Source organism: Strigops habroptila, chromosome Z (assembly GCF_004027225.2).
Source record: "Strigops habroptila isolate Jane chromosome Z, bStrHab1.2.pri, whole genome shotgun sequence".
NCBI classification, from domain to species: Eukaryota; Metazoa; Chordata; class Aves; order Psittaciformes; family Psittacidae; genus Strigops; species Strigops habroptila.
In genome coordinates this window covers 31,418,354-31,430,940 of record NC_044302.2, presented here as the reverse complement: position 1 = coordinate 31,430,940, position 12,587 = coordinate 31,418,354, and the positions used below count along the sequence as shown (strand labels likewise).

General features: G+C 46.0%; 1 protein-coding gene across 1 annotated transcript in view; it reads left to right on the top strand.

Annotated features, from left to right (window-relative positions):
* Positions 1 to 5,179: 5,179 nt before the first annotated feature.
* SHB (SH2 domain containing adaptor protein B) overlaps positions 5,180 to 12,587 on the top strand; it is a 66,602-nt gene continuing 59,194 nt past the window's right edge. Inside the window, exon 1 of the mRNA XM_030470862.1 lies at positions 5,180 to 6,112. Within this exon, the coding sequence (XP_030326722.1) occupies positions 5,531 to 6,112 (582 nt within the window). The 5' untranslated portion in view covers positions 5,180 to 5,530. The remainder of the gene's footprint in view (positions 6,113 to 12,587) is intronic.

Genomic DNA, 12,587 nt, shown 5'->3' with positions numbered 1-12,587 from the left:
GATGTCTGAGAAGCTGTAGGCAGCTTCTTCAGTGGAATAAAAGTAGCCACCTTGGTAAACAAGTCCACCACCATGAGCACCATTGTACACCCCTAAGATGTAGGCACGTTGACAACAATATACATTGCAATGATTTCGCATAGCCACTCAGGAGTTGGTAAGTGTCCTGTGGCTTTCTCTTGACCTGGGCACAGACACTGCAAGACCAAACATAGCTTGTCATAAACAGCCAATTCTCACCTCTGCAAGAAGCTAACAGCAGCGAGCCTGTGGGATCCATGCTAGGATTGCTAAGGTTCATTAACTTATTACTTGGAAAACAGTCTGAGCACTGAGCTGGCAAATTATGATAAAATTATGATTAAATTTGTGTAGATTACCTACATGTAGGAAAGAGTTTGAGGTATTCACGAGTGCATAGGAAAACTAGGTAGATTCAAAAGCACTGACGCAGTCAACTGCAAAGCAAAACATAATGAATAATGCAAAGTAGTGTGACTGGTACCCCCTGCTCCTGACAACTGGTTAACATATGTGGTTAACATAACTAATGCCATTTTATGATAGCCTGTGGGTGGCAAACTGATCTGTAGTCATTACCTGAATATGATGCAATATGCACAAATAGGAGGAATCCAAATGCATTATGAATGCTATAGACTCTTCCTGAACTACCCAACATAAGTCAGTAAAAAGGATGTGTATCAAAAAGGAGAACATTCCTATGTTTTGTGATGACAGTTCTTAACACACTGAATGCTTGTGATGTTTTGCCTAGACCAAGCCACACTATCAGAAGGATTTTCCTCCTTTCCAGCTTGTTGTAGATATTTCAATATGAAGAATTGATCAATACTAGAAATATTGGACTTGTTTTCTTGTAGGATAACTCTAAAGTTAGATATGGCAGCACCATTTGGGTGTTTATTAATCCAGAAAGTTCCTTCCTCTCTATGTTACTTGCTACTTTTTCTTCTTTATTTTAATTTGAAATGCACTGCATGTACTGCAACATTTATTACACATGAAAACCAGAAGAATGAGAGGAAATAAATGTCTAAAATTCCAGTGTAGTTGCTACTTAACTTAATTATTTATTTAACTTATTATGATTAGGAGGGTGCATACCTTGTCAACACAAATAAATTACTTGTGTGCAATAATACACATGTATCAAATGCCAGCTCTTCATTTGGTCTCAGTGGAGGTAAGCATCTCTTTATTACTCATTCTCTAAGATGGAACAAATCACAAAGCCTTTCTTGGTATTTCTGCTACAAGAGATGCAGAGCCAAGCAGAAGCAAGATGTTCAACTTGGATTGTAACACTTCATTTTGTAACTTCACAGAGTTTTAAGGAAGTTCTCTTTCACCACTATCCCGCCAAACCTATATTTGGTAAAGAAACATCTCAGAAACAAACCAACCATAACTCATAACTCCAGTCAAAGCTCTGAAAAGATGAAGCGTGGTTCCTCGAAAAAGCCATGTAAAAATCATTTGGAGACAGACTAAGAGTTCTGCAGGTGCAGGTATACCCTGCATTAACAGACTGGGGTTGGAAAGCAGCCTGTGCACATCCAAGAGTGCTGTGGTCCTTGAAGACTCAGGCTGGAACAACCTCTGAGACTGGCGTACTCCAGAGGCAACAGAAATATTAAGCTCATTTCTCCGCTATGCCTATCTTGCAGATTCTTTGAAAATAGAGGAATTTTCATTCATAGGTATTACCCATGTTTGGCTTTTCCTGGGGTTATCCAGTATCCCATTTTTTCTATCCTCCCACATTGCTGAGATTTGATGGTAAGTAAATTAAGGGAACATCTGAAATATTAGAGAAGCTGCCCTGTATTGTCATCATTTTGTCACTCCAAGCTGCCAATGCAGATGAGAAAACGTAGTTCCTCATTAAGCCACAAAGCACAGTGTTGGTCTGAGTTTGAGGTACTCCTGGGCCCTTCTTCCCCCTCCCATGCTGGAGCCAAATTCTTGGTGGAAAGACTGGCAGAACAGGAATTAGGGAGCTGCTAGACTTCTGGGTAAGGAGATCCTTTGATTTTCAAAGAAATTGAAACTCATCTTGCTTCAAGGTAAAAACTCACCCCTGTATAAAGATCCTAGAACATGCCATTCCTAGAAACAGCAACTGTTGGGAGTCTTGCAACCCCCTGAAAGACTCAAGTACTAGCCAGACAAGAAAGAGGACACTTCTCAGGCTCCAGCTGAGAAACTGACCTAAAAAAAACCCCTAAAGTATGACAGGATGAATGTGCCAGTCAGAGGTGTGACAACAATACGGAGGGTGTAAAAGCAGAAATGTTCCCAGTTGCCCAAGCCAGTAAAGGGAGCATGCTGTTCTTCCCACACAAACTGATGGCAATGCCGTAGGAAGTCCTGCCAGAAAAGAATTATAATTGAACCCCGCATTCATAGTGGAAGAGCTCTGTCCTCAGGAGGTCACTAAAACATACCAACACCATTACCATGAGCAAGCTGCATGTTAATGAACAAACTCAAGGAATTCCTTTGCATTTGGGTTAGATATAAGGAAGAAGTTCTTTATTGTGAGGGTGCTGAGGCACTGGAACAGGTTGCCCAAAGAAGTGGTGAATGCTCCATCCCTGGCAGTGTTCAAGGCCAGGTCGGACAGAGTCTTGGGTGACACGGTCTAGTGAGGCATCCCAACCTATAGCAGGGAGTTGGAACTGGATGATTTTAAGGTCCTTTCCAACCCAAACTATTCTATGATTCTATGATTCAAAAGAGAGAATGAAGCTTCATAGAGCGAATGTGCAGCCAAGAGCAAGGTTAAAATGGTCCATAAAACCAGATAAAAACTTCACATGAAAATCCAATCCATCTTTACTTCATGAAGATAACTGACTTCATTCTGCCCTCAGAACTCATGACTGGTGGTAGGTGTGTAAAATATGCTACAGGCAATACTGATGATTGGCTTCAGCAATGCCAACAGAGAACTAAACAGGTTCTTGCCAAAATGCAACAGAGCACTGCTGACTGGCAGTGAGAAGTAGCTAAAAGGTTCCTCTTCTCTTCCCTCCCCTATTCTGAATATAAAAAGGGAAGATAAGAAGATGTCCATTTCCCAAATGATGAAAAGCAGCAGTGCAAATGTGACTAGCTCCTGACATCTTCACATCACTCTTCGAACACTGCAAGCATTGCCTAAATCCCCTCTTCAAAATGGGTTTACATCTCAGTTCTAATTTCAGGCCATCCTTCTGTGCAGAAAGCATGTTAGGACTTCTGCTGTTAAGAACATGTCCATGGCTCCGGATGAAACTGGAATGTCCTTGTGCAGAGCTTTGACCTGTATGAAAAGAACTCCTGTGTTGCAAGTCCCCAGCTTACTCATGTCTCTGCATTCATGGGCTTGATAAAACAAAAGGGATCTGGAAAACCCTGTCATAAGTTGGAGCACTTTGAATTGAAGGGATGAAAAAGATGATCCAAAATGTAAAATAACTTTTTATTGCTAGTATGGATGGGTTTGAATTTTGAATGAAGGAAGCCTCCAAAAGATTTAATCGTGAGGCCTTCTCCACCCTTTATTTGAAGCAGAATTCCACCTGTGCAGTATAGCCAGAACCGTAGGCTGGCTGTTCCAGATCAGCAAGCACAATTGAAGCACCACAGGCCAAGCTATGGCCTGGGTAGTTCTTTTGTCTGCTGAACTTCTTTATTGTGGCAAAGGCCATAGGTGGGCCTGGAGACATCAGCCTAAGGATATTCCTACCCCAACCTGCATATTCAATCTCTCCAGCCTTCTCTGAGGCCAGACAAAATCAGCACCGGGATGAAGACTACAGATTCAGGTAAGGCTATCACCTGAACTTGGGAAAACCTGCTGTATTAGATGTTTACCTTTGGGCAGATGGAGAAAGGCAGACCAATACTAACTGGTCGCAAAAATGGTGGGCCAGAAGATTCCAAACCCTCCTGGCAATATGCAAGCTGAGCGGCATGATTCGCACAGGTATCATCTCTGCATTTGACTTACTGTACCCCTTCTTACCTAGGAACACACCTGGGAAAGGCACCTACTAACAAAATACACAATACCCTGTGTGCTTTGCATCATAGAATGGTTAGGGTTGGAAAGAACCTTGAGATCAACTAGTTCCAACTCACCTGCCATTGGCAGGGATGCCTCACACCAGACCATGTTGCCTAAGGCTCTCTCCAACCTGTCCTTGAACACTGCCAGGGATGGCGCATTCACCACTTCTTTGGGCAACTTGTTCCAGTGCCTCACCACCCCCACAGTAAAGAACTTCTTCCTTATATCTAACTTAAACTTCCCCTGTTTAAATTTGAACCCATTACCTCTTGTCACTACAGTCCCTGATGAAGAGTCCCTCTCCAGCATTCTTGTAGGCCCCATTCAGGTACTGCTGCTATGAGGTCTCTGCACAGCTTTCTCTTCTCCAGACTGAATAGCCCTGACTTCCTCAGCCTGTCTTCATACGGGAGGTAGGTGCTCCAGCCCCCTTATCATGCTCGTGGCCTCTTCTGGACTTGCTCCAACAGCTCCATGTCCTTCTTAGGCTGAGATCACCAGAACTGCACACAGTACTGCAAGTGGGGTCTCACGAACCCAGAGTAGAGGAGCAGGATCACCCCCTCCAACCTAGCCAAAACTAGGGCTTGGTGCCATTAGGTAGGGGCCACCTGCGCCCAGCCTAAAGACCCCCTACCCACGGAGGCCAAGGGTGACAGACACACTGGTAGCTGTTCTAGAAAAGCCCGAGCCCGACCTGCGTAGGCAATGGCTGAGCCCACATCGCCCTGGCTGCAGTGTGCCGGCGCCTGCGGACAACAGGCTGCAGGAGACACAGAGGCTGCTGGAGCTGAAGCCAGCTGGGAAACGAAAGAAACCCGCGGCCGCGGTCTCCTGTCAGTGGTAGCCGCTCCCCTGCACTTCACGCGGCACGTCCCACCCGGTGCTGCCGCGGCCGCCGTGGCCCCGGCGCCTCCCTTCTGCCACGGAGCGCGGGCAGAGGCCGCACCGACACCCGCGCCCCGCACACGATCGTTGCTGCTGCTGCGCGTCCAGTCCCTCCCCGTGCTTACAAAGGGAGAGAGCGATGACCCTACTGCAGATCCCCACCCCCAACCCGGCCCGTCCCGCCCCGCCGCTACCCGGCCCGGCCCCGCCGGCTCTCCCCGCCCCGGCCGCGGCTGTGGGCGGGCCGAGGCCTGCTTGCAGCTGCGGCGGCCTCCTCCCCGGTGCGTGCTGAGGTCAGGCCGGGCTGCTCCGCTGCGAGGAGCCGGAGCTGTGCTCGCGAGAGCCTCGGGGGAGCGCCGGGCCCGGGCCGGGAGCGGTTCTGTCCCGCCGGGAAGCCAAGGGGAGCCTAAGCGGGGCGGAAGAGCGGCGTGTGTGCAGAGCGGGGCGTTCGGTCCGCCCCGCTGCCCTGCTTCTCCATGCGGGCGCCGGCGGTGAGCGGGGCTGGCGCACCGGGCGCCGGGGGCAGCGCGCGGTGCTGAGGGGCCACGGCCCGCGGAGACGATGGCCAAATGGCTGAATAAGTACTTCAGCCTGGGCAATAACAAGACCAAGAGCCCCCCGCAGCCTCCGCGGCCCGACTACCGAGAGAAGCGGAACGGTGCCGGCAGCGTGCCCCGCCCCGACGGGCCGCCGCACCTCCACCTTCACCACCACACCTCGCCCGGCTTCCCGCGCCGCCGCCTGCGCGACGACACCAGCGATCTTCTCCGCGCCTACCGAGCGCAGAAAGACCGCGACTTCGAGGACCCCTACAGCGGGCCCGGCTCCTCGCTGCTCAAGCTGCGTGCCATGTGCCGCCCGGATTACTCGGTGCCCGAGGACCTGGGCGAGGCGGCCCCCAAGGCTTTCTCCTCCTCGTCATGCTGTGCCGCGCCCCCCGCCGCCGGGGCAGCCGGCTCCCCGCACCTCTTCCGCAGCCACAGCGAGCGCCGCCCGGCCACGCCGCCCGACGTGAAGTACATCTCCCCCAAGCACCGGCTTATCAGGGTCGAGGGTGGCGGTGGCCGCGATGTAACAAGCAAGAAGCTCAACAAAGGCTCCAAGCAGCTGGCAACCTCTGTCCCCTCTGCCACGAAAGATAAAGTAAGTGTTGTGGTCCTGTTCCTGCACCCGTAGATCTGGCAATAGGGCTGGGGCTGCGTTAGCCGCTGGAGGATTTTTGGTGACGGGAGTAGCTCCTATCTGAATGCATCTGGAGCCGCCGCTGCTCTCCACCATGCTCCACTGGATGGCCTGGCCCTTTTTAATATCTTGGGGCAGGCAAGACCTGTTCAAGGTTGGCACATGAAGCGGTAGTGCCCAGTCCTTTCAAACGCACCTCCCTTCTGATGGGGCAGGTGTGCCTAGCTCGGCTCTGGGCATAGTGCGGTGCTAACCTCAGGAGTGGTAGCAAGGTTCTGAGGTTGGCATGCTCCTGCAGGACAGGATGTCAGTCTCTGAGAGCATGTTTGAGGAGCCCTGGAGTCACTTGAGAAGCCCTGTGCTTGTGACCCAAAGTTGTGGCCTCAGACCCATTGCATATGGTATGGAGTTGTCGTATATCTGACTGCATACCACATGCAAATATATATATTCATATATATGATTTCTATTATAAAAATAATAATCTGATGCCATCCTGAGTCAGACTGCCTGTTTTAAAAGAGACAACTTGTCATGTGTCCAGTAATAGCTTCTCTGACTCCTAGTTCAGTGTCAAAGGTGAAGTCATTTGAAGTCCTGTGCATGACAGCATGACAACTTCCATGATAACTGTGTTTCCAACTGGCAGGTACCTTAAGAAAACATTTTAGCTATTTGCTCAGTTGCAAATGTTCTCCTATCTTTTAGTCTTTGTTCCCTGCAAATATTAGCAAAATACTGTAGACACAGCACCGGAAAATGCTGAGCTTGGGAGCTTGGTTTACAACTGGGAAGCTTTGCAGAGGGAATCGTTGTTATTATTTTGAAAGCACAGCACATATTCCCCCACCCTTGTTGGGTTCTGTGGGGATAGTTTAGCTATAGTTTTTCTTTATGTTGGAAATTAATATTTCTCCATTTTGTAAATTGGCATTTACAACTTCAGTGTAATAGTCGCATCACAGGAATTCCAAGAACGTGCTCAGTGTTATCGATTTCAGTGATCTGTATGTACATGTTTAAATATGTGACTTGATTGCATTGACTAGTGACGCATTTCCGTGAAAACTTGATAAATTACATCCTGTCCAGGTGAAATTCCAAACAAATCAACTTGCGATGGTGATGATACAAGATTTAAAGTCTAAAATTTATTACATTGCCTGTCATTTTAGGTGTATTTCCTGACAACAGTTGCAAAAGCAGCAACTTTTTTTGTTGGAGTAATAGATTAGAGTCTCACTGTGTTATAGCATTGTCAGTCTTCTTTCAATTGCCTGTGTTGATACTGTGTATCTGCTCTTGGCAAATACTTTCTGCAACTTCAGAGAAAATAACTGCTTGGGGCAAAACGCTTCCAAGTGCAACTGCTAGTATTTTTTTTATTTTTTTTTTAAGTATCTTTCAATTTTGAACACTGCTTGTCCTTGTTTTGACTGGGATAGAGTTAATTTTTTTCTTAGTGGCTGGTGCAGTGCTGCGTTTTGGCTTTAGTCTGAGAACAATGCCGGTGAAACACCAGTGGTTTAATTGCCGCTCAGTAGCACTTAGCCTGAGCAAGGACTTTTCAGTCTCTCATGCTCTGCCAGTGAGGAGGGGCACGAGAAGCTGGGAGGAAGCAGAGACAGGACAGCTGACCCAAACCAGCCAAAGGGGTATTCCATACCACAGCACAACATGCCCAGTATATAAACTGGGGAGAGTAACCCAGAAGGGCAGATCGCTGCTTGGGTCGGGCTGGGTATTGGTCAGTGGGTGGTGAGCAATTGTATTGTGCATCATTTGGGTTTTCTGTGCTTTCATTTCTTCTCTTGTTGTTTCCTACTATTATCATTATTGTTGGTATTCTTTCTATTATCACTATATTTTACTTCTAGTTATGAAACTGTTCTCATCTCAGCCTGCGGGTTTATATTCTTCTGATTTTCCTCCCCATCCCACCTGGGGAGGGGGAGTGAGCAAGCAGCTGCATGGTGCTTAGTTGCTGGCTGGCTTTAAACCGTGATGCTACTGAAGCAATTTTTGAAGCAGAAACTACATCTGTTGCTAGGTAACCTGCTACTCTGTATGGTCATAAATCTGTGTGCTGCTCCCAAGCCCTTGTTGCAGGTTCTGAAATTTGTTTTGAACAAGCAGCCTATGTTTTCCTACAAGAAGAAATAGAACACTCATTTCATAGTCACATTCTTTCTGTCTTTGGGAGAAAGAACTGTATGTGACAAACAGGAATTTTTAATATGCCTGATAAAATTTTCCCTATATTCAAAAGCAAAGTGTGCCTGCTGCCGCCCGCAATGGAATTTGGCTGTGATGTGCTACATAGCTTGCCTTTTTTTCAGTTATGTTATTTCCTCCCAGTAATGGAAATGAAATATCTTGTATTTCACAGCCCTGGAATGTAAAGCCTGACAGGTGAACCTGGTAAGCTATGGTCATAGTGGGCAGGCAGAGAACTGCATCTCTCCTACACCTGTCATTCACTGAGGAGAAAAAGGAGGATGTTAGTTAACAGAGTATGTCTAGTTCAGTGGCAAAGCAAGTGGAAATAAACTTCTGTAAGAAGGCTATAGCAGAGGGGACAGTAAACATGTTATCAAAAAAGCTAGAGGTTTAACATTCAGAAGAGTTGATAGAAATGTTAAAAAAATCAAGGGCTGAAAATCTGTGAGTAGCATAGCTTAAGCTATGTACCTTAGGAATGAAAAAAGATCTGCTTGCCATAAAGGCCTGTCATCATAGAAGTATGTTAGTGTTTAATGATCCACTAATGTTTGTTAAATGCTTGTGTCCATTTAGCACCTGTTTTTTTCTTTTTTGCATACAAGGATAGAGTGCTGTTTTCTGAATGTTCACTGAGAAGTGAGAAGTATGGTTTTCAACAAATTCAGTGAGCAATTTTATAACTTTTGTGACTGGTCATCGGTAAAGAGTTGTTTGCAGAGCTCAGTTGTGTGTTAAACTTGAAGGAGTTACTAGAATGGGAAGGAGATTCAGGAAGGTGCTTGTTTGGTGTGGTTACTTATAAAAGACAAATGGCAAAGTATCAATAATGACAGACAGGTTAGTCAAAATTCCCAGGGAAAAAAAAAGATAAACTAGCTGATTCAGGGAATAAAGGAGATGGACATTAAAAGCAATGGCAGGCATGATTGTATTTTGCAAGATTCCAGGTACAGCTTGTAAAAGTAACCACAGACATGTAATGTATCTGGGGTTCAGGAAGGTTTGATGTATAGAGGTAGAAGTACTGACTAAAGTTCAAGCAGACAAATCCAAACCACCATGCGTCTTTAATAGTGAGGTGACTAACCTCTACAACAGATGCCTAAGGGAGAGTCACCATCACCAGTTGTCTTTGAACTTGAATTGGTGGGTGGATTTTTTTATTTAGGTGGTACTATCAGGCAGGCTTTAGGGCTTTAACAGTGATGCTTATCTTCAAACAAGGGAGTAGCAGGCTGTGTTAGAATTCGTGGCAGAAGCAGCTCAGTTCCTCCAGTATGGGGGATAAGAAACTACTGACGTCTGCCTTTAGTGCTGGCCTGGTAGATGTTAACTGCTTAGCTCTCCTGTGAGAAATGAATGAGTGTAGGCAAGCTGGAACAACTTAGGAAATTACTGGCTTCCATTTTTAGTGCTGTCCTGGGAAATGTTAACTTCCTAGCTCTCCTGTGGCAAACAAATGAGTGTAGGCAAGCCAGAACAACATGTGGCTATGTGCCGGAACAACCTGCTGGCTACTGTGTTTGTGTATGAATAAATGCAAGACTTGACTTAACATCAACTCAATAGACAAACCACTTCGTGAACTGGGGATCTAAAAGAATGACTTGAAGTCTTCTTCAGCGACTGTCCTTTATCTGGCATTGTATGGTGTGTGTAAATCCAGAATAGTAGTAATAGTTGAGTGGAAAGTGTCCATGTGAAAGGATACTTTATGTATTTTCTCATCTCTTACACTTTTTTTGAACCTAACCTTTCTCTGCCTGGCTTTGCAGCTGAAGAACCCAGAACGCTATTCAAAGGGCAACTGAACTCCATTGGAGGAAGTTCTTCGGATTTAAAATATCGGATTGTAGCATACTTGTCCTTGAAAAAGATAATTATTTCATAATGAGCAGCATTTTGCATTCCTTCTGTGTAGTGGAGGCAGATGTGTGCAGCAGTTCTGGATATTGAATGCAGAAGAACTGTTGCAAGACCCATTTCCACAGGACATATCCGATGCTGTAGAAAATAGCTCAATTCCACACAGGCAGAACTGATCCAGTGCAGAAGCATGTAAATGATGAGTGGCAGCAGCAGTCAGGAAGGAAACTGCTCAGGGCAGCATAGCTGCTGATTTGGTTTACAAAGGTCTAAAAACAAAGTCTGTGTGTGAATTCTATACTTGTGTAAGAAAAAAACCCTTTGTTGCCATGGGACCCACCATGGAAGCGTGTGGTGCAGAAATCTGGCTAAGCATGAGGGCTGAAGCTGTTTTCGTTGAAAGCTTTCCCCCCATCATGTAAGAAACAAGCACCTTTCTGACATTCCAATGGCCTATGGAAGTGCTGTTTGAACCTTTAAGGTCTTCCATAAAAATACTTAGGCTCCATAGAACATTATTTATTTCTGTATATAATTAAAATGTTTTAGTAAAAATTGAAAAGATGTTAGAAGGTCTAAGTTTAATTTGATCTGGGAAGTGAGAACAGTCAGATGTATTTAACAGAATCTAGCAGCTGGTATTTTGAGGTGCACTGAGAAAACACTTAAAAGATATCTAAGCAGTGTTGGGGTTATTTATGTAAAAGTATATAGTTTCTAGAGATCTTAAACTACAAATGTATCTCTGTGCCTTATTCCCATGTTTAATCCATTACAACAGGGTGTCAGGCTGCCTCTCTTTACAATTGGTTCTACTCTGGAGCAAACTTCCCCTTTGCACTTGGTTCCCATTGGCAGATGGCTCTGCTTTGAGTCAAAGGTTTCCAGAAAAAGATGCCATTGGTCTTGTATCTGATGTCTATGAACCATGTTCACTTGTCCCCCAGTGAGCAAGAACACATGCTTGCATCACTTTTTCATGTGTACCCCCTCTTGCTTCAGAGGAGAGCATGCAAGATGAACATGTTTCTGTGCTGGGCTATCTTCCTGAATCCAAGAGATCCACATAGCTGCTAGGCTCCAAGCTAGTGCCTGAGCATGTGCTTACTTTCTGGGCTCATTGCATAAAGTCATAGAACTGTTATGCTTGGAAAGGACCTTAAGATCATCCAGTTCCAACACCCCTGCCATTGGCAGGGATGCCTCACACTAGACCAGTTTGCTTCAAGCCCCAGCCAGTCTGGCATTGCACACTGTCAGGGATGAAGCATTTACCAGTTCTTTGGGCAACTCGTTCCAGTGTCTCGCCATGCTCACAGTAGAGAACTTCTTCCTTATGTCTAACCTGAACTTCCCCTGTTTAAATTTGAACTCATTACCCCTTGTCCTATCACTACAGTCCCTGATGAACTGTAGAGACTGTTCAGCATCCATTGTAGGATGCTGCATCCTTGTAGGCCCCAGCATCCTTGCTGGGCCCCCTTCAGGTACTGGAAGGCTGCTATGAGGTCTCCACACAGCTTCTCTTCTCCAGGCTGAACAGCCCCAACTTTCTCAGCCTGTCCTCATACAGGAGGTGCTCCAGCCCCTTATCATCCTTGTGGCCTCCTCTGGACTTGCTCCAACAGCTCCATGTCCTTCTTATGTTGAGGGCACCAGATCTGCACACAGTACTCCAAGCGGTCATACTCCTTTTGATGTAGCCCAGCACACGGTTGGTTTCTGGGCTGCAAGTGCACACCGAAGCCAGCTTACGCTCAGTTTCTTATCCACCAGCACCCCAAAATCCTTTTTTGAAGGGCTGCTCTGCATCACTGTTCCACCCAACCGGTAGCTTGTTGCATGCTGATTTTGAGAAGAACCGATGTCCCTAAGGCTGCAGCATAGTATCATGGAGTGGCTCTTTGGCATCTGGAAAGCCTGCACAGAGGATCTCCTACCACTCTGAAGTCAGAGCATTTAGTGTGCTGGAGGAGTCAACATGCTCCTGTTGCTGAAGATAAGGTGGAAGAGGACAAACAGTGCAAACAGTGGCAGCTGTTGAGATGATTTATGCATGCACATACACATACATATAGAAATATTATCAATACATAAAATATATAGTTGTCATTATTACATGTTATTTTACATACATAAACATGCATATTGCTGAGAACGAGGTTGTGGACCTTCTGTCTTTGGAGACTTTCAAAACTTGTGTGGGAAAGGCCCTGGACAACTTGGTTTATCTTTCATATTACCCTTGATTTGACCAGAACAGTGGTTTAATTGTCCTTAGAGATCTCATGGAACCTAAGTCTTCATGTAACTCTGATGTTCAAAAGCTACCCTGGAGCCTGAGTGT